The following is a 26,314-nucleotide window of genomic DNA, read 5'->3' as shown; positions in this document are numbered from 1 at the left end:
TCAGCAGCTGATCTTCCCCCAAACCTTCCCCAGACGAGAGAAAAAGGGATCAGTTTTGGTCTGCATCTCATGAGAGCACTCAGGGGAAAGTGAGATCGGGGAGCAACCTGCTGCCAGTTGTCAGTCAGAATAGGAGGGAAGCCATGAGTGACATCTGCCATAATGATTCCACATCTGCAGGGAACAATCCTGAACTTGGAGAGTTCACAGGGTCTTTGTAGGGCATCCCAAATGTTTCCTGCATTCCCACACAGTTGTTGAGTTGGTTTAACCAAGTCCTCACCTGGGAAGGCAGCTCTTGGAAGCACTTCTTCCTCAGAGCCCTGGAGGTCTGGGACCCACGGCTCTTCTGCTCTTTCCAGCTGTGAGATCTCATCAGGTTTGGAAACTGGAAACCCTGCTGCAGGCAAAGAACCAGGGAGGTCAGTGGAATTTGTGGAATACTTGTCACAAAGAATAGTCCATGGTTTTAACCCCCAGCTCATTGTTAAGCAGTAACATCCCAAGGCCAGCTTCCTTGGCTCAAAGTGGCAGGAGAGTTATTATGATTACAAATCATATTCATTACATTAGTGCTAAGGAGCAACTAACAGTGGGTCCCCATTGTGCTAGGACAAGTACAAACACAGAACAGTAGATGGCCCATGCCCTGAAGAATTTACAATCTAAATATACAAGACAGACACAGAATGGGGGAAGGGATAGAACCCACTGTTAGAATAGAGATATTCAGGCCTGCCTGTAAAGCCTATAGTTAAAGAACTCAGGGGTATTTTTATCACTTAGCTACTTACAGGAGTATGAAAACAAAGAATCAAAATCACTGTCTGTATTTGTAAAGGCCTTCTCTTACCGTGACAGTCTGAGGCCTTGTCCTTAGGCTAAGGCCTTTGACTAAGCAGCAGGGACAGCCATAAGCTAGGAAGCAAAGGATCACATCCTCACATCCCAAACCAGTCACACTGAAATAAGGTGCTATTGGGCTGTTAGGAAGATGATCCTGTCCTGATAGTGCCCATTACCACCAGATAAAGAAACAGATCTTAAGATGGTTAAAGAAAACTTAGTTTGATAGCAGCCTGTTTGGCAAGAAATCACTTCTCAATGCTTGTGGTTGTGAAACCCTCACTTTTGTATTGTTTTATCTTTATGGCCACCACTTCTACAATGTTAATCAGTCTGGTTCTCTAATTGTTTTTGTCTGCTGTATAATTAATTTTGCTAAGTGTATGTTAATTAGGGTAGTGGGATACAATTGGTTAGAGAATTATGTTTCAATGTGTTAGGATTGGTTAATTAAATTTCAGTACAATGATTGGTTAAGCAAAGGTACAGCTGAGAATATTACTATATAAACTGAGTCAAACAGGAGGGGGAACAGGAACAGGGAACGAGGACACAGGGTAAATGCTCTGCGGCATCAGAGCTGGTAATGGGGACACAGGGAAAATGCTCTGTGGTGTCAGAGAGGATAAGAGGGACACAGGGTAAACGCTCTGCGGTGTCAGAGCGGATAAGGGGGACACACTGCCGAAGACCCCAGGCCCCCTGAATCCTCTGGGAAGCCCTGGGTGACAGTCATTCCCTTGTCTCTGTCGGGTATTACACTGATGTAGGTTACTCCCAGCCAGTCCTTAATGACCCATTCATATCATCCCCTGACAGCTACGTGCCAAAACATCTCATGTCTCCTGCTCTTTATAATCATAGCAATACCAATCACAGCAAGAAACTGAGGTGTGTATTGGCATCATACAAGTATCACCAAAATTCCCACCTCTATCTCAGACACACTGCTCACAGCCCCTGGAGAGAAAGCAAAGCACAGGAACTGGACATTAATCCAGCGAACACAGTGGAGGACAAGCTGCAATCCTCACACACTGGTAAAAAAGGAGAGGCATGTGGGTCCCTACACATAGAGAGGGGCTGGCTAGAGGTCTGATACCTGAAGGGCCATTCCTTGAGCAGACCACGGAGGCAGGTCAAAGGCTTAGCTACCCCTGAACTGTGACATTGCAAAAGCACATTTTGGGGCATTAGGAAATCTAGTGACTCAGATGTAATGAGAGGGAGAATTAAACTCCTCCAGTGTGAGAAGAAGGCTGGGGAATTAAATGCTAAAATTCAGGAGCAACAGCCTCTAATTCTTCCGGAAAAGGAGAATGAAAGAAAAAAGAACTGGGCCACGCAACCTCAGGAGGGACAGGCTCAAAGATCCAAGGAGCCTGGAGGGAAGACAGCTTGTGGCTGCTGCAGATGGGAAGAGGGGGGACAAGACTCTCTCCAAACTCTCATTCTTCTTGACCACGCCCTGATTTTAGGATTTATGACCTAGTCTCATGTCTTGTGGGCAATTTTATACTTATAGAGGTAAGATGCCATGATCAGAGTATTGTTGATTAGCTTGGAACATGCATGGAGGGGCAAGGAGGTGAACATAAAGAAATGGGTTATTAAGGGCAAGTCGACACTACAGACGGGATTGACGCTCTGAGATCGATCTAGCCGTGGTCGATTTAGTGACAGGATTTAGTAAATGTAGCCTAAGCTTTCTACAGTTCAGGGCCTTATATTAAGTTGAGGCTTTGTGAGAGTGGTTATGCTGAAGTCAGGGATTTACCTGAAGTTTGGGAAGGGATTCAGGGTTAAAGGTCTGGGATCCCCACAGCTCTAGATCCCAAAACCTCTCCTCCCTCCCACTGACCCACCCAGCCAACTTCCTGGGTGCCCTTCCTCCACAACCCCTCTCCTTCTTCCCATTACTCGCAGCTGGCACCACCTCCTGGCGTCTTGGTAGTTTCTTGTGTTCCCTCCTCGTCTCTCATTACCTCCTCCCTCCCTGCTGCCTGCTAGTGTATGGGAGATAAGGAAAAAAATGGGGACAAAGAAACTTGTCAAAACTTGGATGATGAATAAAGATATAGAGTTATTACTGCTCAGGTTCTTTAGAGATCCCACACCTTCTAATAACCCAAGGGACAGGACTCCTTACCCAGAGAGGTCACCGTCTCATAGTTCTCCTGCATGACATCCCTGTAGAGGGCTCTCTGAACAGGGTCCAGCAGAGCCCATTCCTCCATGGTGAAATATACAGCCACCTCCTTGAAAGTCACCGGCTCCTGAAAGAGAAAGAATCCAACACTTAGGACCTGCTTCCCCACTATTCACAGAACAGCAGCACCAGGGAAATGGAAGCTCCGGGAGGCACATGTTAACAGAGTCCCATCTCACCTTGCCTAGAGCAGCCAGGAGGCATCAAAGGGTAGAAAGAGAGAAACTTTGTGTCTCCCAGCTGACAGACAGCAGCAGGGTCATCACATTTATCACATAGCTACTAGCCAGAGCTTAATATAGGAGATGGGGCTGTCTCTGGACCTGCTGGTGGCTCCCTGGTAGGAATCCCAACACTCTCCAAATAAAATATATGGAAGAAAGGGAAAGTCAGTAGTAAAGAATCTAAGTTAGAAGGTCAGAATTGTAGAAAGTTGGCAAGGGAAGCTATCAGAAATCAATGATCAACCAATGAAAAAAAGAAGGAAGTTTTTAAAAGGACAAAATTAATCCTAACAATGGTAGTGGTAAATTACTAGATGGAAACGGCAGAATTATCAACAATCATGCAGAAGAGGTAAAAGTGTTCAGTAAATATTTCTCTCCTGGATTTGGAGACAAACAGATGATGTAACTCATATCATAAGATGTTGACGCTGACAGTCTTTCCATTCCAAAAGTAACTCACAAGGATGTTAAACAGCAGCTATTAAAGTTAGATGTGTTCAAATCAGGGGGTCCAGATAACTAGAGTTTTGAAAGACCTGCTGGAGGAGCGTGGTGGACTGTTAATGTTGATTTTAATTAGGACTTGGAACACTTGGGAAATTCCAGAAGACTGGAATAAAGCTAATGCCATTCCAATATTTAAAAAGTATAAAAGAGATGACGCAGCTAATTACAAGTGTGTCAGTCTGAAATCGATACTGGGCAAGAGAATGGAGCAGCCGATACTGGATTTCATTAATAAAGAAAGGAGGGTAATATAATTAGTACCCATTAAAAAGGTTTAGACACAACAGATCCTATCAAACTAACTGGATATCCTTATTGAATGAGATCAAAATTTGGTTGCAGCTAATAGTACTGATGTAATGTACGTAGGCATATGAGTTGGTTCAGCACAATATTTTGACTAGAAAGATACAAAATACACATGGCATACATTAAATAGATTAAAAAACTGGGATTTTAAATAGGAAACCATGGTCGAGTGGATTTCTTTCTAGTGGGTTCCCGCAAGGATTGGATCTTGGCCCTGTGCTATTTAACATTCTTATCAATGATCTAGAAGAAAATATAAAATCATCACTGATAAAGTTTGCAGTTGTCACAAAGACTGGGGATGGGGGTAACTAATGAAGTGTCAGTAGGTTCGAGTTTCAGCACTGGGAGTTTGGGTAGATTTCCCAGCCCTGGCTAGAGGGTTATTTCCTGTTCCACAAAGGCAGGAAGTTCCATTCCCAACTCCTGTGCCTTGAAATTAGGACCTATCTCACACTACACGCCCATATTGAATATAGTGGCAGGATTATAATATGATTAGGACATAATTATGAGGCATTTTGTACACGAGGAGTCATGTGCGGTGTCACTTGAAAAGTTATGATTTGCTGAATATGATAATCCTACCTGTGTGCGCGAATCATGTTTGTATCTGAAGTTATGGATATTGACTCTGTATCTGTCTTTCAAATGTGCTTACTCTGGGTAATACCCACAACGAGCCTTTCAGGTACAACAATGAAGAAGACAGACAGTGCTGATGGCTCATCAACAAAGACAATGGACCATGGAAGAGCTTAGCCTTCTTGTGAATGTTTCAGCCAGTCTATGAGTCATGGCTACTATGACTCAGCAGGCCATGCTAGAGCATGTGACCAGACCACATGACAATGAACTTCATTTTGGTACCTGTATTCTTCCACAGACTGGACTGGGAACTGAGGTTAGAACAAAGGGTTCCTGCCACATGGTAGCTTAGTTGGCTGCATGGCGCCACCTGCTGTCGTGTTGGGTGATAACAGGCCCTGGAGACGCTGGCTGAATCTCCAGCAAAGCAGGATGAGAAGGGCCAGCCCAGCTTGAGGGTTAGAGGGCACAGTGGTTCCTAGAAGCCCCCCAGACTGCACCCTGGGGTGACCACCCATCACACCCTAGAGTACACAAGTCTCAGCAGGTTTGTCACATCCTGTCCCCTCCCTTTCTCCACCCAAGATATTTCCTGCCTCCCACCACCTCTAGCAGCTCCCACCAGTGGTGAGCTCCAGCCGGGTTGCATGAACCGGTTGTTAAATTTAGAAGCCTTTTTAGAACGGGTTGTTTCAGGACAACTGGTTCTAAAAAAGCTTTTAAATTTAACAAAGGCTCGGGCAGCTGTCCACCTGGCCTCTGGCCCCAGCTCACCTCCTCCTCTCCTATGAATGCTCCGCCCTCCTTCTCCTCCCAATCACCTGATTCCCGCGAATCAAATGTTCGCGGGAAGCCTGAAACAAGCAGCAGGCAGGTAAGCTGGGCCGGGGAGGGGACAGCGCGCGCGACCCAGTCTGGCTCAACCTGGCCCCGGCCGAGTGCCCCAGCGGGGTCCCGGCCAAGCACTCCTGGCTCGGGCTGGTCCCGGCCGAGCAGCTCCAACCCGGCCCAGCTTGGGCCCTGCAGCATCGGTCCTGGCCGAGCGGCTCTAGCCCAGCTCGGGGAGTCGGGTCCTGTGGCACCAGTCGTGGTCCCGGCAGAGAGGACCCGGGGTCCTGGCCCCAGGCAGTGTGGTAAAGGGGCAGGGAGAGGGTGTTCAGTGGGTTGTGGGGGGGTGGATAGGGGTCGGGGCGGTCAGAGGGCAGGGAACAAGGGGATTGAATGGTGGCAAGTGTCTAGTGGGGCAGTCAGGAAGGAGCAGGGGTTGGATGAGGTGGTGGGGGGCAGTTAAGGGACAGGGAATGGGGGAGGATGGGTCAGGAGTCCCGAGGGGGTGTCAAGGAGCATGGAGGGTTGGATGGGGCACGACCCCCAGAGGGGGCATGACCCCCTCGTGAAGTGAGGAGAAGGGAACCTGTTAATATTTTGGCAGCTCATCACTGGCTCCCACCCTCCTATACATTTACTGCTTCTCTCCCTCCAAGCAGAACCCACCACCAGCTCCCTGAGAATCCCTTACCTGAGCCAGCTCCACTGCAGCCATTTCCTTCCCCCTGGAAGGATGGGATGATCTGGAGCAAAACATGGACGTTAATCTGTGGCCTGCCAGGGTGAGAAGAGCAATGTGAGAGAATTCAGACAGGGTTTCTTTCCTTTCCACATGTTGATTCCCCCCAGGATTTTCCCCTGCTAATGGACATTCCAGGTTCTGCCACACTGTGAAGCACAGAGTGTCCTTATTCCAGTACAGGCCTAGCCCCCTCCTACCAGGGTGTAACCCTCTGACACACGGTGAAACCCTCATAGCAGCAGAGTCTCTCTGTTACACTTATCAAGTTTGTGGGCAATACCAAGCTGGGAGGGGTTGCAAGGACTTTGGAGGCTAGAACTGAAATTCAAAATCACCTGGACAAACTGGAGAAATGGTCTGAAGTAAATACGATGAAATTCAATCAGGACAAATCCAAAGTGCTTCATTTAAGAAGGAACAATCAGCTGCATACATACAAAATGGGAAATAACTGCCTAGGAAGGAATGCTGTGGAAAGGGATCCGGGGGTCAGAGTGGATCACAAGCTAAATAGGAGTCAACAGTGTTGCTAAAAAGCAGGTTTCATTTTGAGATGTATTAGCAGGAGTATTGTAAGCAAGACATGAGAAGAAATTCTTCCGCTCTATTCCACACTGATTAGGTCTCAACTGGAGTAATGTGTCCAGTTCTGGGTGCCACATTTCAAGAAAGATGTGGACAAATTACAGAAAGTCTAGAGAAGAGCAACAAAAATGATTGAAGATCTAGAAAACATGACCTATGAAGGAAGATTGAAAAAAACTGGGGAAGACTCAGAGGGGACATGATCACAGTTTTCAAGTACATAAAAGGTTGTTACAACGATGCCGGAGAACAACTGTTCTTCTTCACCACTGAGGATAGGACAAGAAACAATGGATTTAAATTGCAGCAAAGGCGGTTTAGGATGGAGATTAGGAAAAAAAAACCTCCCTGTCAGAATGGTTAAACACTGGAATAAATTCCCTAGGGAGGTTGTGGAATCTCCATCATTGGGGATTTTAAAGAGCAGGTTAGACAAACACCTGTCAGAGATTGTCTAGATAATACTGAGCCCTGCCTTGAGTGCAGGGGACTGGCCTAGATGACCTCGCGAGGTCCCTTCCAGTTCTGTAATTCTATGAACCAAAGGCCAGAGAAGAGCAGAATCGAAGGAGTCACTCTGGGGGATTCTCCCTGTCACTGTTCCCAAGGCAGCTCTCTCAGGTTTACAAAGCTGTTTGATGCTCCAGCCTTTATACAGTCTCTCCTGGCAGTGCCCCTTTCATGGGCTGGGCCTAGTTTTAGCTTTTGGGAAGTGAGACCCTGGGGGCGCTGAGATTGGGCCTTCTTGCCTCAGCACATCTTCCTTCTTTCTGTGTCTCCCCAGTGAGTCCAAATGAGTAGATACTCCTGACAGAGACTGTGAACATAAGAACATCAGAGCTGCCCACTGCATCAGACCAATGGTCCATCTAGCTCAGTGGCCAATGCCAGGTGCTTCAGAGGGAATGAACAGAACAAGTAATCATCAAATGATCCACCCCGTCACCCATTCCCAGCTTCTGGCAAACAGAGGCTAGAGACACCATCCCTGCCCATTCTGCCTGTGATACTGGCAGATGAGGTGTTAGCTCTTATACAAGCCTCTATGTCTTAATTGAACATGGACAAACCCACAGGGGAATCAGTCTGACTCACCTGTGTTAGTATTGTTAAAACAGGTATTAGGATTATAAGGATGCATTTACACTTTATTGAATGCTTTATTGAGCTGCTGCCTGGGTTAATATCTGACTAGCTGCATTGTGAGCCTCTCTGGCTCTGTAAAGCACCAGACAGGAGAGAGACTTTACCTAGGTGAAGTGCTGATTAGCAGCCGAATGCATTACACCCTGCCTGGCAGGAAAGGTTCATCAACACCAGAGAGACTATTATTGGATGTTAAAGAAGACACAAGGTTGTTGTTGTTGTGCTCTTGACTTTCCATTAGCTGAGTCTGCAGTTCAGAGCACATGCTAGGAAGGGGATGAAAAACCCCATACAGAAGGAACTGATTATGACCTAGTCTCACGTCTTGTGGGCAATTTTATACTCGCTAGAGGTAAGATGTCATGATCAGAATATTGCTTATTAGCTTGGAACATGTATGAAGGGGCAAGGAGGTGAACATAAATAAATGGGTTATTAAGGGCAGGTCGACACTACAGCCGGGATTGACGCTCTGAGATCAATCTAGCCGTGGTCGATTTAGTGATATGATTTAGTAAACGTAGCCTAAGCTTGCTACAGTTCAGGGCCTTATATTAAGTTGAGGCTTTGTGAGAGTGGTTATGCTGAGGTCAGGGATTTACCTGAGGTTTGGGTAGGGATTCAGGGTTAAAGGACTGGGATCCCCCACAGCTCTAGATCCCCAAACCTCTCCTCCCTCCCACTGACCCACCCAGCCCACTTCCTGGGTGCCCTTCCTCCATACTCCCCTCCGCTTCTTCCCATTAATAGCAGCTGGCACCACCTCCCGGTGTCCTGGGAGCTTCTTGCGTTCCCTCCTCCCTCCCTGCTAGTATATGGGAGAAAGGAAAAAAATGGGGACAAAGAAACTTGTCAAAACTTGGATGATGAATAAAGGTATAGAGTTATTACTGCTCAGGTTCTTTAGAGACCCCACAGCTTCTAATAACCCAGGGGACAGGACTCCTTACTCAGCAAGGTCACCGTCTCATAGTTCTCCTGCATGACATCCCTGTAGAGGGCTCTCTGAACAGGGTCCAGCAGAGCCCATTCCTCTCTGGTGAAATACACAGCCACCTCCTCAAAAGTCACCGGCTCCTGAAAGAGAAAGAGTCCAACACTCAGTACCTGCTGCCCACTCACAACCCCACTATTCACAGAACAGCAGCACCAGGGAAATGGAAGCTCTGGGACGCACATGTTAACAGAGTCCCACTTCACCTTGCCTAGAGCGGCCAGGAGGCATCAGAGGGTGGAAAGAGAGAAACTTTGTGTCTCCTAGCTGACAGACGGAGGCAGGGTCTTCACATTTATCACATAGCTACTAGCCAGAGCTTAATATAGGAGATGGGGCTGTCTCTGGACCCTGCTGGTGGCTCCCTGGTAGGAATCCCAACACTCTCCAAGTAAAATATATGGAAGAAAGGAGAAGTCAATAGTAAAGAATTTAAGTTAGAAGGTCAGAATTGTAGAAAGTTGGCAAGCGAAGCCATCAGAAATCAATGATCAACCAATGAAAAAAAGAAGGAAGTTTTTAAAAGGACAAAATTAATCCTAACAATGGTAGTGATAAATTACTGGAGGGAAATGGCAGAATTATCAACAATCATGCAAAAGAGGTAAAAATGTTCAATAAATATTTCTCTCCTGGATTTGGAGACAAACAGATGATGTAACTCATATCATAAAACGATGACGCTGACAGTCTTTCTGTTCCAGAAGTAACTCACGAGGATGTTAAACAGCAGCTATTAAAGTTAGATGTGTTTAAATCAGTGGGTCCAGATAACTAGAGTTTTGAAAGACCTGCTGGAGGAGCATAGTGGACTGTTAATGTTGTGATGGAGTAGGGACTGTTTGTGTGGAGGTGAGAGAGCCGGGTAGGACTTCAGGTGAGGGACAGGACCTAGCCCTGTAACCTGAGCCAGGTAGGGGGGAAACGGTGTCAGCACCTTTTGCCCGGGAAACTGGGCAAAGGAAGGGGCCGGCTGTAGGGGAGTTAGTTCAGTTTCGGTTTGGGGCTGGGTGGTGGGAATTCAGGGAATCCTAAGCTGGGATTCAAGCACCCTGAATCCCCAGAAGGACTCGATTGAGGGGTCCTGACTGTGTCTACAAGCTCTGCTGTAACCTGCGTTCCTGTTGTCCAATAAACCTGCTGTTTTACTGGCTGGCTGAGAATCACTGTGGGTCCCAGGAAGAGGGGTGCAGGACCGGACTCCCCCACACTCCGTGACAACTGGTGGCAGCAGCGGGAAATACTGCACCCCATGGACAGCGCTTCCTGCAGTAAGTGACTGGGGAGCAGTAAAACGAAGGACGACTTCAGGGGTGATTAACCCCTGGGAGTGTGTGCCCAGTGAGAAGGACTTTGCAATAACAGGGTCCCCTTGCGGATTGCAGTGAGTGGTCCCAGGGGCGGAGGAGTCTGCAGCTCGACCCTGGCAGAGAGGTGGTGACCTCAAGAAGGGCTGGTGCACTCGGGGTTTCCCTGGAAACCATGGGAAGCGGGGAGCACCCCGGCCTGCGAGTGGCCAGCAGGAAGATGTATGCCAAGCGGTGCAAGTGTGACCTGGTGGAGCTGTGCAAGCAGAGGGGGCTGCGCAGAGGGAGGCTCACCAAAGACCAGCTGATTGCCCAGCTGGAGGACGGAGATCACTTGAACGAACCAATCCCTGTCTCTGAGGGAAGCAACCTGGCAGATGCAGCGCAGGCACCAGTGTCTGTCCCTGCTGGGAGTGGTCAGCCAGCGGCTGAGGGCTTCCCGAGACCCCCTGTTCCTATGCCTAGGGGAAGGGTGGGGAGGAGCCCAGTGAATACCGAGGGCACCGTGACCCCCTCGGCCAGCAGGGGATTCTCCCAGCGAAGCTCATCGCCCAGCAGGGTATCCTCCCGGCGAAGCTCACCCCCCAGCAGGGGATCGCCCCAGCGACGCTCGGCATCCGTGGAGTGGATGCGGCTGGAATATGATAGGGAGCTGAGATGGGAAGAGCTCGAGTTAAGGAGGCAAGAACTGAAGGAGCGGGAGAACCAGCGTAAACAAGAGGAGAACCAGCGTAAGCATGAGCTGGAACTGGCCCAGCTGACGAGCAGTGGGGCCCCGGCTGCGGTGAGAGAGGGGGGATCCAAGCCTACAAAGAGCTTTGATAAGTGCTTCCTGGCCCGGCGTAAGGAGGGGGAGGACATAGATACCTTCCTGACGGCCTTTGAGAATGCCTGCGAGCTGCACAGTGTTGACCCTGCAGACAGGATCTCATTTCTCACCCCCTTACTGGACTCCACAGCTGTGGAGGTGTACAGCCGAATGAAAGGGGTGGAGGCAGGGGACTACGAGCTGTTCAAACAGGCCCTGCTCCGCGAGTTTGGGCTGACTCCTGAGATGTACCGGAAAAGGTTCTGGAGTCAGCATAAAACCCGTGAGGTCACATACCTACAACTGGCCAACCGGGCGCAGAGGTACGCCCGCAAGTGGACAGCTGGGGCCCAAACTGAAGAGGACCTGCTTGACCTATTCATACTGGAGCACCTCTACGAGCAGTGCCCGTCCGACCTGAGGCTGTGGTTGATGGACCAGAAGCCGGAGAACCTGCAGCATGCAGGCCAGCTGGCTGACCAATTTGTGGACAGCTGGGCAGGGGATAACAGGGAGGAGTCTCGAAGGAGCAGGCCTGCCTTAACGGAGAGAGTCACCATGGGACCTCCCAGCGGGGGCCTATGGAGAAACCCCACTAAAGGGAACATCCAGCATCAGGTCCATCCAACCCACTTGAGGGGACCCACGAGACTTGGGCTGCTATCACTGTGGCCAACAAGGGCACATATGGGCCCAGTGCCCCAAGCTCAGGGACAGACCGAGCAGACCCAACCACAGAGGGTTGACTGGGTAAAGACCCAGTCGGATGAGGGGCAACATTCCCAGGAAAGAGGGGCTGGCAGCGTACAACTTGTGAAGGAGGGAGGAGGGCCCCAGGTCAGCTCCTCTGGGGGGCTGGATGCTCCAGGCTCTGGGTTTTTGGTTTACAGGGTGGGCGCAGGGCTGCCCCGCCGGAGAGAGTGCCTGGTTTCCCTGGAGGTAGATGGGAGGGAGGTCACTGGGTACTGGGACACGGGCGCAGAGGTGACACTGGCCCGGCCCGGGATGGTGGCCTCAGATCAGACGGTGCCTGACACCTACCTGACCCCGATGGGCATGGGCGGGACCCCATTCAAGGTGCTCATGGCGAGGGTTCACCTGAAGTACGGGGCCAAGGAGGGCCCCAAGGATGTGGGGGTACACCCACATTTGCCCAAGGAGGTGTTAATGGGGGGGGACACCTCGAGGACTGTCAAAGTAACGCCCAGGGTGCCCTGGCCGTGACCCGTAGTCAGAGTCAGTGCAGGGCACTGCACCCCAACAATGGGGAAGGTACTCTGCCCGAGGCGCAGAACCCTAACCTGGTGGGGAGGGAACACCCAGGGACATAGCTCAGAGAGGCTGCGGCCTCAGACCCAGCCAGCGAGAGACAGCAGGTCCCCTTCCCTGTCCCAGCTGCTGAGTTCCAGGCCGAGCTGCAGAAAGATCCCTCCTTGAGGAAGCCCAGGGACCGGGCTGACCTCAGTGCGGTACAGACCATGAGGAGAGGTTGCAAGGAGAGTTTCCTGTGGGAGAAGGGGTTCCTGTACCAAGAATGGGCTCCCCCCGGGGAAGCAGAGTCATGGGGGATCAGGAGGCAGCTGGTGGTTCCCCAAAAGTTTCGCCACAAGCTACTGTACCTGGCCCATGACATCCCTCTCGCAGGGCACAAGGGAATCCGACGTACCAGGCAGAGGCTGCTACAGAACTTCTACTGGCCTGGGGCCTTTACCCATGTCAGACAGTACTGCCAATCCTGTGACCCCTGCCAGAGCGTGGGGAAGGCCCAGGACAAGGGGAAAGCGGCTTTGAGGCCTTTACCCATCATAGAAGACCCTTTCCAAAAGGTGGCCATGGACATAGTGGGACCACTCAGCAAGACGATCTGGTCGGGGAAAAAATACATTCTGGTGCTGGTAGATTTCGCCACTCACTACTCCAAGGCGGTGGCCTTGTCCTCTATCGAAGCAGACACCGTGGCAGAAGCGCTGCTGACCATTTTCAGCCGGGTGGGGTTCCCCAAGGAAGTCTTAACGGACCAGGGGTCCAATTTCATGTCGGCCCTGCTCCGGTACTTATGGCAGAAATGTGGGGTCCGGTACAACTAGGCCTCAGCATATTACCCCCAGTCCAACGGGCTGGTGGAAAGGTTCAACAGGACGCTAAAGATGATGCTAAAAACATTTATGAACCAGCACCCGCAGGACTGGGACAAGTATTTACCTCACCTGCTGTTTGCGTATAGGGAGGTACCCCAGGAATCTACTGCGTTTTCGCCTTCTGAACTGTTGTATGGAAGGCAGGTAAGGGGGCCCCAAGACCTGCTGAGAGACGAATGGAAGGGGAAGGCCACTCCCGATGGAGAGTCGGTGGTGGAGTATGTCCTGAGCTTCCGGGAAAGACTTGCCGAGCTCATGGGCCTGGCCAGGGACAATCTAGTCCAAGCCCAGAGGAAGCAGAAGGTCTGGTATGACCGCACGGCGCGGGCCTGCGCCTTCGCCGCCAGGGATCAGGTGATGGTTCTCATCCCCGTGAGGAAAAACAAACTCCAGGCTGCTAAATGAAGTAAACTATGTGGTGGAGCTGTCGAACCGGGCACATCACCGTCGGGTGTACCATGTGAATATGATGAAGCCATATTATGACAGGGGGAATGTGGTGTTGGCCGTGTGTGGACATTGGGAGGAGTAAGGAAATGACCCTTTAGTGGATCTATTCCCTGAGACAAAAGCTGGTTCCCCGCTGGAGGCAATTCCCCTCTCTGATCAGCTGACCCCGGCCCAGTACGCTGAGATCAGAGGGTGCTGCATCTATATTGACAGCTGTTTTCCAACCAGCCTCGGCGCACTAATTTGACTGTCCACTGGGTGGAGACCGGGTCACATCCCCCTATAAGATGCTCCCCTTTTTGGGTCACTGGGAAAACTGCCCTGGACCTAGAAAAAGAGGTCAGAGACATGCTGGCTTTGGGGGTGATCAAGTCGTCTTCCAGCCCTTGGGCCTCGCCAGGGGTGCTGGTCCCCAAGAAGGACGGGTCGATCCGGTTCTGTGTGGACTACTGAAAGCTCAATGTCATCACCGTATCTGATGCTTACCCCATGCCCAGGCCTGACAAGCTCCTAGACAAGCTGGGAGGGGCTCAGTACATCACCACCATGGATCTTACAAAGAGCTACTGGCAAGTGCCGCTGGACGCAGAGGCCAGGCTGAAATTGGCCTTTATCACCCCTTTGGGGCTCTACGAGTTTCTGATCCTGCCCTTTGGCCTCAAGGGAGTGCCGGCCACTTTCCAGCACCTGGTGGATCAGCTACTGAGGGGGATGGAGAGTTTTGCTGTGGCGTATATTGATGACATCTGTATCTTTAGCCGGACCTGGGAGGACCACGTGTCCCAGGTTAAACAAGTGCTGGACCGACTCCAGGAGGCTGGGTTAACCATAAAGGCTGAGAAGTGCAAGGTGGGGATGGCTGAAGTATCTTACCTGGGCCATCGGGTGGGGAGCGGCTACCTAAAGCTGGAACCAGCCAAAGTGGAGGTGATCAGAGACTGGCCTGCTCCCCAAACCAAAAAGCAGATCCAGCCCTTTATTGGGATGGCGGGGTACTATCAAAGGTTCGTGCCCCACTTTAGCGCCATAGCCGGCCCCATCACTGAGCTGCGCAAGAAGGGGAAGCCAGACAAGGTGGTCTGGACCTAGCAGTGCCAGCAGGCTCTCCGGGCGCTGAAGGAGGCTCTGGTTAATGGCCCAGTTCTGGCAAACCCAGACTTTGACAAGCCCTTTATGGTGTTCACCGACGCTTCAGACATGGGACTGGGGGCGGTGTTAATGCAGGAGGATGAAAAGGGAGAGACACACCCCATCGTGTACCTGAGCAAGAAGTTGCTACCACGGGAGCAGAACTACGCGGCCATCGAGAAGGAATGTCTGGCCATGGTGTGGGCCCTTAAGAAACTAGAGCCTTATCTCTTTGGGCGACACTTCACCGTGTACACTGACCACTCTCCCCTGACCTGACTGCACCAGATGAAAGGAGCCAACGCCAAGCTCCTGAGGTGGAGCCTGCTCCTGCAGGACTATGACATGGACGTGGTCCATGTGAAGGGAAGTGCCATCCTGAAAGCGGACGTGTTGTCCTGGAGAGGGGGCCCTGAACTTCCCCAGGTCACTGGGCAGAGTGACCCTGCTCAGTTCAGTCTCGAAGCGTGGAGAGATGTGATGGAGTAGGGACTGTTTGTGTGGGGGTGAGAGAGACGGGTAGGACTTCAGGTGAGGGACAGGACCTAGCCCTGTAACCTGAGCCAGGTAGGGGGGGACGGGTGTCTGCACCTTTTGCCCGGGAAGCTGGGCAAAGGAAGGGGCTGGCTGTAGCGGAATTAGTTCAGTTTCGGTTTGGGGCTGGGTGGTGGGAATTCAGGGAATCCTAAGCTGGGATCCAAGCACCCTGAATCCCCAGAAGGACTCGATTGAGGGGTCCTGACTGTGCCTACAAGCTCTGCTGTAACCTGCGTTCCTGTTGTCCAATAAACCTGCTGTTTTACTGGCTGGTTGAGAGTCACTGTGGGTCCCAGGAAGAGGGGTGCAGGACCGGACTCCCCCACATTCCGTGACAATGTTGATTTTAATTAGGACTTGGAACACTTGGGAAATTCTAGAAGACTGGAATAAAGCTAATGCTGTGCCAATATTTAAAAAGTATAAAAGAGATAACGCAGCTAATTACAAGTGTGTCAGTCTGAAATCGATACCGGGCAAGAGAATGGAGCAGCTGATACTGGATTTCATTAATAAAGAATTAAAGCAGGGTAATATAATTAGTACTCATTAAAAAGGTTTAGACACAATAGATCCTATCAAACTAACTGGATATCCTTATTGGATGAGATCAAAAGTTTGGTTGCAGCTAAAAGTACTGATTTAATATATGTAGGCATATGAGTTGGCTCAGCACAATATTTTGACTAGAAAGAAACAAAATAAACATGGCATACATTAAATAGCCTAAAAACTGGAATTTTAAATAGGGAACCATGGTTGAGTGGATTTCTTTCTAGTGGGTTCCTGTAAGGATTGGATCTTGGCCCTGTGCTATTTAACATTCTTATCAATGACTTGGAAAAGAATATAAAATCATCACCGATAACGTTTGCAGTTGCCACAAAGACTAGGGGTGGGGGTAACTAATGAAGTGTCAAGAGGTTCAGGTTTCAGCACTGGGAGTCTGGGAAGTTGTCCCAGCCCTGGCTGGAGGGTTACTTCCTGTTCCACAAAGAGGGGAAATTTCATTCCCAACACCTGTGCCTTGAAATTAGGATCTATCTGACACTACAGCCCATATTCAACATAGTGGCAGGATTATAATATGATTAGGACATGAGGCATTTTGTACAAAATGAGTCATGTGCAGTGTCACTGGAAAAGTTCTGATTTGCTGAATATGATTATCCTACCTGTGTGCGCGGGTCATGTTTGTATCTGAAGTTATGGATATTGACTCTGTATCTGTCTTCCAAATGTGCTTACTCTGGGTAACACCCATAACGAGCCTTTCAGGTACAACCATGAAGAAGCCTGACAGTGTTCATGGCTCATCAACAAAGACAATGGAGTGTGGAAGAGCTTAGCCCTCCTGTGAATGTTTCAGCCAGCCTATGATTCATGGCTACAATGACTCAGCAGGGCACTCTAGGGCATGTGACCAGACCACATGATAATGAACTTCATTTTGGTACCTGTATTTTTCCACAAACTCGACTGGGAACTGAGGTTAGAACAAAGGGTTCCTGCCACATGGAAAAGCTACATAAGGTGGGGATGTGACATCATCTCTTGGCCTCATACCCTGCACAAGAGAACTGGAAGCACCTGAGGAACAAAGACTGAACTGGGGGAAGTGCTAGTCCCAGTGCAAAGGGATTTCTAGCTTGTGTATGGAAACTTGGTGGACTGCTTGTATCATCAGACATGGTGAGAAATTGCTAATTCAAATTCTATCTAGATAGTATGTTAGGCTTGGTTTGAGTTTTTGGTTATTTGCTAAGTAATCTGCTTTGATCTGTTTGCTAACACTTATCACTGGGAAATTGGCTGTTGTCTTCTCTCTCTCCTTGAGTGGCTTAGGTAAAGCACTCAGGTAGCTTAGTTGGGTGTATGGCGCCACCTGCTAACAGGCCCTGGAGACGCTGGCTGAATCTCCAGCAAAGCAGGGTGAGAAGGGCCAGCCCAGCTTGAGGGTTAGAGGGCACAGTGGTTCCCAGAAGTCCCCCAGACTGCACCCTGGGGTGACCACCCATCACACCCTAGAGTACACAAGTCTCAGCAGGTTTGTCACATCCTGTCCCCTCCCTTTCTCCACCCAAGATATTTCCTGCCTCCCACCACCTCTAGCAGCTCCCACCACTGGTGAGCTCCAGCCGGGTCGCATGAACTGGTTTTAAATTTAGAAGCCTTTTTAGAACCGGTTGTTTCAGGACAACCGGTTCTAAAAGAGCTTTTAAATGTAACAAAGGCTCGGGCAGCTGTCCACCCGGCCCTTGGCCCCAGCTCACCTCCCCGTCTCCTCTGAACGCTCCGCCCTCCTTCTCCTCCCCCTCCCGATTCCCGCGAATCAAATGTTCGCAGGAAACCTGAAACAAGCAGCAGACAGGTAACCTGGGCCGGGGGGGAGGGGTTGACAGCACGCGTGGCTCAGTCCGGCTCCACCTGAGCGGCTCCCCCAAGCCCCGGTCGAGCACCCTAGCCGGGTCCCGGCTAAGCACCCCTGGATCGGGCTGGTCCAGGCCAAGCGACTCCAACCCGGCCCAGGTCAGGCCCCCGCAGCACCGGTCCCGGCCAAGCGGCTCCAGTCCGGCTCGGGGAATTGGGTCCTGCGGCGCCAGTTGCGGTCCTGGCAGAGCGGACCCAGTCCTGGACCCAGGCAGTGTGGTAAGGGGGCAGGGAGCAGGGAGGGGGTGTTCAGTGGGTTGTAGGGGAGTGGATAGGGGATGGGGCGGTCAGAGGGCAGGGAACAAGAAGATTGAATGGGGGCAAGGGTCTAGTGGGGCAGTCAGGAAGGAGCAGGGGTTGGATGAGGTGGTGGAGGGCAGTCAGGGACAGAGAGAAGCGGTGGTTGGATGGGGCAGGGGTTACGAGGGGACATCAAGACTGAGAGGAGGGGTTTGATGGGGCATCAGGGGGCAATCAGGGGACAGGGAAGGGGGGATGGGTCAGGGGTCCCCGGGGGGGTGTCAAGGAGCATGGGGGGTTGGATGGGGCACGACCCCCGGGGGGGCGTCAAGGAGCATGGGGGGTTGGATGGGGCACGACTCCCAGAGGGGGCATGACCCCCTCATGAGGTGAGGAGAAGAGAACCTGTTGTTAATATTTTGGCAGCTCATCACTGGCTCCCACCCTCCTATACATTTACCGCTTCTCTCCCTCCAAGCAGAACCCACCACCAGCTCCCTGAGAATCCCTTACCTGAGCCAGCTCCACTGCAGCCATTTCCTTCCCCCTGGGAGGATGGGATGATCTGGAGCAAAATGTGGATGTTAATCTGTAGCCTGCCAGGGTGAGAAGGGCAATGTGAGAGAATTCAGACAGGGTTTATCTCCTTTCCACATGTTGATTCCCCCCTACGATTTTCCCTGGTAATGAACATTCTAGGTTCTGCCACACTGTGAAGCATAGAGTGACCTTATCCCAGTATAGGCCTAGCCCCCTCCTACCAGGGTGTGACCCTCTGACACATGGTGAAACCCTCCCAGCAGCAGAGTCTCTCTGTTACACTTATCAAGTTTGCGGGCGATACCAAGCTGGGAGGGGTTGCAAGTACTTTGGAGGCTAGAACTGAAATTCAAAATCATCTGGACAAACTGGATAAATGGTCTGAAGAAAATAGGATGAAATTCAATAAGGACAAATGCAAAGTACACCGCTTAGGAAGGAACAATCAGTTGCACTGTCATAAACAGATAGTTAAGGGTTAATGTCTCTTTTACCTGTAAAGGGTTAAGAAGCTCAGTAAACCCGGCTGACACCTGACCAGAGGACCAATAGAGGGACAAGATACTTTCAAATCTCGGTGGAGGGAAGTCTTTGTTTGTGCTCTTTGTTGTTGTTGTTGTTCGCTCTTGGGACAAAGAGGGACCAGACGTCCATCCAGGCTCTCCAAATCTTTCTGAATCAGTCTTTCAAGTTTCAAAATTCTAAGTATTGCCAGGCAAGGCAGATTAGTCTTATGTTTTTTTTTCAATTTGTGAACGCTTCCATTTTGCTGGAAGGATTTTTACCTCTGTCTGCTGTAACTTTGAATCTAAGGCTGGTGGGGAGGTCCCTCTAGTCTATATGAATCTGAATACCCTGTAAAGCATTTTCCATCCTGATTTTACAGAGATAATTTTTACCTTTTTTTATTTTTAATTAAAAGCTTTCTTTTTTAAGAACCTGTTTGATTTTTTTCCTTGTTTTCAGATCCAAGGAGATTGGAATCTGAACTCACCAGGGATTTGTGGGGGGAGGGTTAATTCCTCCTTGTTTTAAGATCCAAGGAGTTTGGATCTGTGTGAAGCCTCTCAAGGCCCAGGGAGGGGAAGGTTTTGCAGGGACAGAAGGTGTGCCAGACACAGAACTTCTGGCTGGTGGCAGCATACCAGATCTAAGATAGAAATTAAGCTTAGAAGGATCCATGCAGGTCCCCACCATCTGTACCCTAAAGTTCAGAGTGGGGAAAAAAACGTGACTTGGTGTTAGAGGTGGGATTGTGTTGAAGAACCAAAAGCCAGTGCATTTTTTTTCTCTCCTTTCTAGCTGATTGGAAAGCAGTCTGAGGGTATTGTTTTTAAGAACCAAAAGTCAGTGAGTTTTTTTCTCTCTCCTTTCTAGCTGCTTGGAAAGCAGCCTGAGGGCAGAGGTGTTAAGTTTTTTTAACAAGGGTCTTTGTTAAGAGATAGCTTCAAGCTGTGAGCAAACAGACAGCAAAAAGGAATTCATAAGCTGAACTGTTTTCCTTCTTTCTAACTCTCGGGTATAGCTAGTTAGAAAATCTCTGTTAGCCAAGCAGCCTGAGTCAGTGAGCTGCAGGGGTGTGGCCAGCACAAGAAAGCAGAAAAATGAGTACCAGTGAAGCAACTAACAAACTAGAAATGGCTAGGCTAGAAGCAACAGAGAAAGACAACCAACATAAGAGATGGATGGAACTAATTAATGCAGAAATAGCCAGGAAAGAAGCGGCCCACAAAAGAGCTATAGAGATAAAAAAAAGAGAGAGAGAAAGAGAAGAAAAAGCCAAAGAAGCTGACCACCGGAGGGCGTTGGAGCTCCAGAGGGAGGCCCACCAGCAGGCCCTGAAATTAGCAAAGGCTAAGCAGGATGGAACAGCCAACCCTAACAACCCTTCTGCAGGTACCGTTCGTTCCCCATCCCAGGAAATTCCCCACTTACAAGGCAAGTGATGATACTGAGGCCTTCTAAGAAAATTTTGAAAGGACCTGCCATGGGTACAGCATCCCTACAGACCAGTACATGATAGAGCTGAGGCCACAGCTCAGTGGACCCTTAGCAGAGGTGGCGGCTGAAATGCCTAAGGAACACATGAACGATTATAAACTTTTTGAAACCAAGGCCAAAATCAGAATGGGGCTAACACCTGAGCATGCCCGTCGGTGGTTCAGAGCCCTAAGGTGAAAACCAAATGTGTCATTTACCCGATACGCCTACCACGTTAAAAAAAATTGGAATGCCTGAATATCAGAAGCAAGTGTTAACTCTCTGAAAAAGCTGTCCCTCCTAATGCAAATGGAGCAGTTCTTAAAGGGTGTTCCTAAGAAAATAAAAAGGTACATCCTAGATGGGAAACCCAAAACTGTAACTGAGGTGGGGAAAATTGAAGCCAAATGGGTGAAAGTGGCAAAAACAAAACAAAACAAACAAAACAAAAAAAAAAACCAATAACCCTACTAGCAAGGGGAGCGAATATCAGACAGGGCAAACCGAAAATAAACCCTATCACCAGGGGCAACCCAAGGCCCCACCTCCAAACCAAGGAAAGCCCCAGACACTCTATTGTCCCACCTCACCAGTCTCCAACAACCCACCTCGGCCCAGTGACCAGTCAGCTGGGAGATGTTTTAAATGTAATAAACTGGGACATATAAAGGCCCACTGCCCCAAAAACCCCAATCAAGTACAGTTCATTACACGACCATCACACCAAAGATCCCCAGACCCAGATGCCTCTCAAATACCCTCAGAGCAAAGGGAAACCTTAAAAGTGGGCGGAAAAAAGGTTATCGCGTGAAGAGACACCAGGGCACAAGTGTCAGCTATCCACCAATCCGTCGTGGACCCCAAATTCATCAACCCAGAGGCCCAAGTGACAATTCACCCATTCATGTCAAAATCGGTAAACTTGCCTACAGCTGAATTGCCTGTCCACTACAGGGGTTGGTCAGGAATGTGAACTTTTGCAGTCTATGACAATTATCCCATCCCCATGCTACTGTGGGATGACTTGGCCAACCAGGTGAAGCTGGCCAAGAGGGTGGGGATGGTCACACACAGCCAAGCCAGGCAAGTTTCCACACCCATCCCTGTTCCTGAGCTGTCCACAAGGGCCCCATCTGTGTTACCAGAGACCCAAACAGAGGTGGTGGAACTGGACCCCCTGCCAACGACTACAACAGCCTTAGTGCATCCAGTCCCAGAACCGGAACTGGAAAAGCAACCAGCACCAGAACCGTTGCCAGCACTGACGCCAGCACTTGCAAACCCATCTACCACTCCAAAGCCAGAGGGCACCAGCGAGCCTGAACGGGTAGAAGCAGCAGACAACCCTACCCAAGAGGCTCAGCCAGAGCCTGAAATATCACCTAGTGCACCAGCGGATAGTGGTTTTCCATCAACGAAAACAACCCCATCACCTACATCGCTTCCAGAGGGACCAAGCCCAAGTCCACAGTCTAAGGAGGAACTGGTGTCTCCAGCCTCAAGGGAACAGTTCCAGGCTGAGCAGGAAGCAGATGACAGCCTTCAAAAAGCTTGAACGGCAGCACAAAGCACCTCACTGCCTCTCAGCTCTTCTAACCGATCCCGGTTTGTTGTAAAACAAGAACTTTTATACAAAAAAACTCTTTCTGGTGAACACCAAAAGAACTGGCATCCTCAAAAAGAGTTGGCAGTTCCAACTAAGTACCGGGGAAAGCTCTTAAGCTTAGCCCATGATCATCCCAGTGGCCATTCTGGGGTGAACAAAACCAAAGACAGGTTGGGGAAGTCCTTCCACTGGGAGGGAATGGGCAAGGATGTTACTAATTATGTCCGGTCTTGTAAGGTGTACCAAAAAGTGGGAAAGCCCAAAGACCAGGTCAAAGCCCCTCTCCAGCCATTCCTCATAATTAAGGTCCCATTTCAGCAAGTAGCTGTGGATATTCTGGGTCTTTTCCCAAAAAAGACCCCCAGAGGAAAGCAGTACATACTAACTTTCATGGATTTTGCTACCCGATGGTCGGAAGCAGTAGCTCTAAGCAACACCAGAGCTAAAACTGTGTGCCATGCCTTAGCAGACATTTTTGCCAGGGTAGGTTTGGCCCTCCGACATCCTTACAGATTCGGGAACTAATTTCCTGGCAAAGACCATAAAAAATCTGTAGGAAGCTCATGGGGTAAATCACTTGGTTGCCACCCCTTACCACCAACAAACCAATGGCCTGGTGGAGAGGTTTAATGGAACTTTGGAGGCCATAATACGTAAATTCGTAAATAAACACTCCAATGATTGGGATCTAGTATTGCAGCAGTTGCTTTTTGCCTACAGGGTTGTACCAAATCCCAGTTTAGGGTTTTCACCATTCGAGCTTGTGTATGGCCACAAAGTTAAGGGGCCATTACAGTTGGTGAAGCAGCAATGGGAGGGGTTTACACCTTCTCCAGGAACTAACATTCTGGACTTTGTAAGCAGACTACAAAACACCCTCTGACACTCTTTAGCCCTTGCTAAAGAAAACCTAAAAAATGCTCAGAAAAAGCAAAAGGCCTGGTATAATAAACATACCAAAGAGCATTCCTTCAAAGTAGGGAACCAGATTATGGTCTTAAAGGCGCAACAGGCCCATAAAATGAAAGCGTCATGGGAAGGGCCATTCACGGTCCAAGAGCGCCTAGGAGCTGTTAACTATCTCATAGCATTTCCCACCTCAACCCAAAAGCCTAATGTGTACCTGTCATAAACAGATAGTTAAGGGTTAATGTCTCTTTAACCTGTAAAGGGTTAACAAACAGTGAACCTGAAACACCTGACCAGAGGACCAATCAGGAGACAAGATACTTTCAAATCTCGGTGGAGGGAAGCCTTTGTTTGTGTTTTTTGGGTTTTGCTTTGTTCTCTCTGGGCCTTGAAAGTGACCTGACGTGCAACCAGGTTTCTTGCCAATCTCTCTGCTACAGTCTCTTATATATTCAGAATAGTGAGTATTAACTAGGAAAGGCGGTTATAGTCTTTTGATGGTTTTCTGTATTTGCAAATGTGTATTTTACTGGATGGATTTTGATTGGTATTTGTGCTGGGGGGAGACTTCTCTCTAGTGTCTATAAGCTGAAAGACCCTGTAATATTCCCATCTTGATTTTACAGAGATTTCTTACTTTTTTAATTCTTTTATTAAAAGTTTTTTTTTCTTTTAAAAGACCTAATTGATTTTTTCCCCTTGTTAAGGCTCAAAGGAACTGAGTCTGTACTCACCAGGGAATTGGTGGGAGAAGGGAAGGAGGAGTGGGGGAGGAAAGGTGAATTTCCTCTGTGTTTTAGATTCACGGAGCTTGAATCTGTCTCTCTCTCCAGGATAGCCCAGGGAGGGAAAGCCTGGGAAGGGGAGAGAAGGGGGAGAAAAAACCTGATTTCTCGTGTTGTGATTCAAGGAGTTTGAATCACGGTGATCTCCTAGTGTACCCAGGGCGGGAAAGATCTGGGAGGAAGAAAGGAGGGGGAGGGGAAATGGTTTATTCCCTTTTGTGAGACTCAAGAAATTTGGGTCTTGGGGTCCTCAGGGAAGGTTTTTGGGGGGACCAGAGTGCCCCAAAACACTATATTTTTGAGTGGTGGCAGCCTATCAGATCTAAGCTGGTAATTAAGCTTAGAGAAATTCATGTTGGTACCCCATTTTTGGACTCTAAGGTTCAGAGTGGGGATAAAATACCATTACAGTACCATGTTAATTCTCTCAAGCCCTTTTATTCCAAAGACTTAAAGGTTTGTCTGTTTACAGTCCAGGAAGGAGATGACGCTGAGTGGCCTGAAGGTGTCTACTACGAAGGAAAAAGTGATGGTGGCGTGGAAGAGGTGAACCTCTCTACAACCCTGGAATATCTGCAGCGGCAACAGATCAAGAAGCTGTGCACTAGCTTCACTCCAATGTTCTCAGCCACCCCAGGACGGACCGAACGGGCATACCACTCCATTGACACAGGTAATGCTCACCCCATTAGAACCCCACCCTACCGGGTGCCTCCTCATGCCCAAGCTGCTACAGAACAGGAGATCCAAAACATACTACAGATGGGTATAATCCACCCCTCTAACAGTGGATGGACATCTCCAGTGGTTCTAGTTCCCAAACCAGATGGGGAAATACGCTTTTGTGTGGACTACTGTAAACTAAATGTTGTAACTCGTCCTGACAACTATCCAATGCCACGCACCGATGAGGTATTGGAGAAATTGGGACGTGCCCAGTTCATCTCTACAATAGACTTAACCAAGAGGTACTGGCAAGTACCGCTAAATAAACCTGCCAAAGAAAGGTCTGCCTTCATCACCCATGCAGGGGTGTATGAATTTAATGTGCTTCCTTTTGGGCTGCGAAATGCACCCGCCACCTTCCAAAGACTTGTAGATGGTCTCCTAGCAGGATTGGGAGAATCTGCAGTTGCCTACCTCAATGACGTGGCCATTTTTTCTGATTCATTGGCAGAACACCTGGAACACTTGGAAAAAATCTTTGAGCACATCAGGCAGGCAGGACTAACTGTTAAGGCTAAAAAGTGTCAAATAGGCCAAAACAGAGCAACTTACTTTGAACACCAGGTGGGTCAAGGAACAATAACTCCCCTACAGGCCAAGGTGGATGCTATCCAAAAGTGGCCTGTCCCAAAGTCAAAGAAACAGGTCCAATCCTTCTTAGGCTTGGCTGGGTACTACAGACGATTTGTACCACACTACAGCCAAATCGCTGCCCCACTAACAGACCTGACCAAAAAGACTCAGCCAAATGCAGTTAAGTGGACTGATGAGTGTCAGAAGGCCTTTACCCGGCGTAAGGCGACACTCATGTCTGACCCTGTGCTAAGGGCCCCCAACTTTGACAAACCATTCCTAGTAACCACAGATGCATCTCAGCGTGGTGTAGGAGCAGTTTTAATACAGGAAGGACCATATCAAAACTTCCATCCTGTCGTGTTTCTCAGCAAGAAACTGTCTGAGAGGGAAAGCCACTGGTCAATCAGTAAAAAAGAATGCTATGCCATTGTGTATGCCCTGAAAAAGCTATGCCCAAACGTTTCGGGACGGCGCTTCCAGCTACAAACCAACCATGCTGCGCTAAAGTGGCTTCATACTGCCAAGGGAAACAACAAAAAACTGCTTCGATGGAGCTTAGCTCTCCAAGATTTTGATTTTGAAATTCAACACATTTCAGGAGCTTCAAACAAAGTAGCTGATGCACTCTCCCATGAAAGTTTCCCAGAATCAACTGGTTAAAAATTGTCCTTGAAATGTAAAAAATCTTGTAGTTTTACATAATTAGTAGTCTATGTAAAGGTGCATGTGTTTTATTAATCTGTTTATTCTAAAGTTCTAGGAAGAAATCACCGCTAGTGTGGTTTTACACTGTCTGAGATTTGGGGGGCATGTCATAAACAGATAGTTAAGGGTTAATGTCTCTTTTACCTGTAAAGGGTTAAGAAGCTCAGTAAACCTGGCTGACACCTGACCAGAGGACCAATAGGGGGACAAGATACTTTCAAATCTTGGTGGAGGGAAGTCTTTGTTTGTGCTCTTTGTTGTTGTTGTTGTTCGCTCTTGGGACAAAGAGGGACCAGACGTCCATCCAGGCTCTCCAAATCTTTCTGAATCAGTCTTTCATGTTTCAAAATTCTAAGTATAGCCAGGCAAGGCGGATTAGTCTTATGTTTGTTTTTTTCAACTTGTGAATGCTTCTTTTTTGCTGGAAAGATTTTTACCTCTGTTTGCTGTAACTTTGAATCTAAGGCT

General features: G+C 49.2%; 1 protein-coding gene and 1 long non-coding RNA gene across 8 annotated transcripts in view; both read right to left on the bottom strand.

The window, feature by feature from the left end:
- LOC127034684 (zinc finger protein 239-like) overlaps positions 1–26,314 on the bottom strand; it is a 139,011-nt gene that overhangs the window by 2,163 nt on the left and 110,534 nt on the right. For 3 of the 7 annotated variants that reach the window (XM_050923829.1, XM_050923833.1, XM_050923831.1), the window contains 3 exons: positions 18,533–18,615; positions 2,996–3,122; positions 284–400 (listed from right to left, as the gene is read on the bottom strand). In XM_050923829.1, coding sequence (XP_050779786.1) covers positions 284–400; positions 2,996–3,122; positions 18,533–18,556 — 268 coding nt within the window. In that variant the 5' untranslated portion in view covers positions 18,557–18,615. Of the gene's footprint in view, positions 1–283; positions 401–2,995; positions 3,123–8,937; positions 9,065–18,532; positions 18,616–20,494; positions 20,634–26,314 lie in introns of all 7 variants that reach the window. The other 4 variants (XM_050923828.1, XM_050923825.1, XM_050923830.1 and 1 more) reach the window with 3 other exon arrangements.
- Positions 1–26,314, bottom strand: part of LOC127034724 (uncharacterized) — a 170,999-nt gene that overhangs the window by 35,666 nt on the left and 109,019 nt on the right. The gene's annotated exons all lie outside the window — the stretch shown is intronic.

Source organism: Gopherus flavomarginatus, chromosome 15 (genome assembly GCF_025201925.1).
Source record: "Gopherus flavomarginatus isolate rGopFla2 chromosome 15, rGopFla2.mat.asm, whole genome shotgun sequence".
NCBI lineage: Eukaryota > Metazoa > Chordata > Testudines > Testudinidae > Gopherus > Gopherus flavomarginatus.
This window is presented reverse-complemented; position numbering and strand designations above follow the sequence as displayed.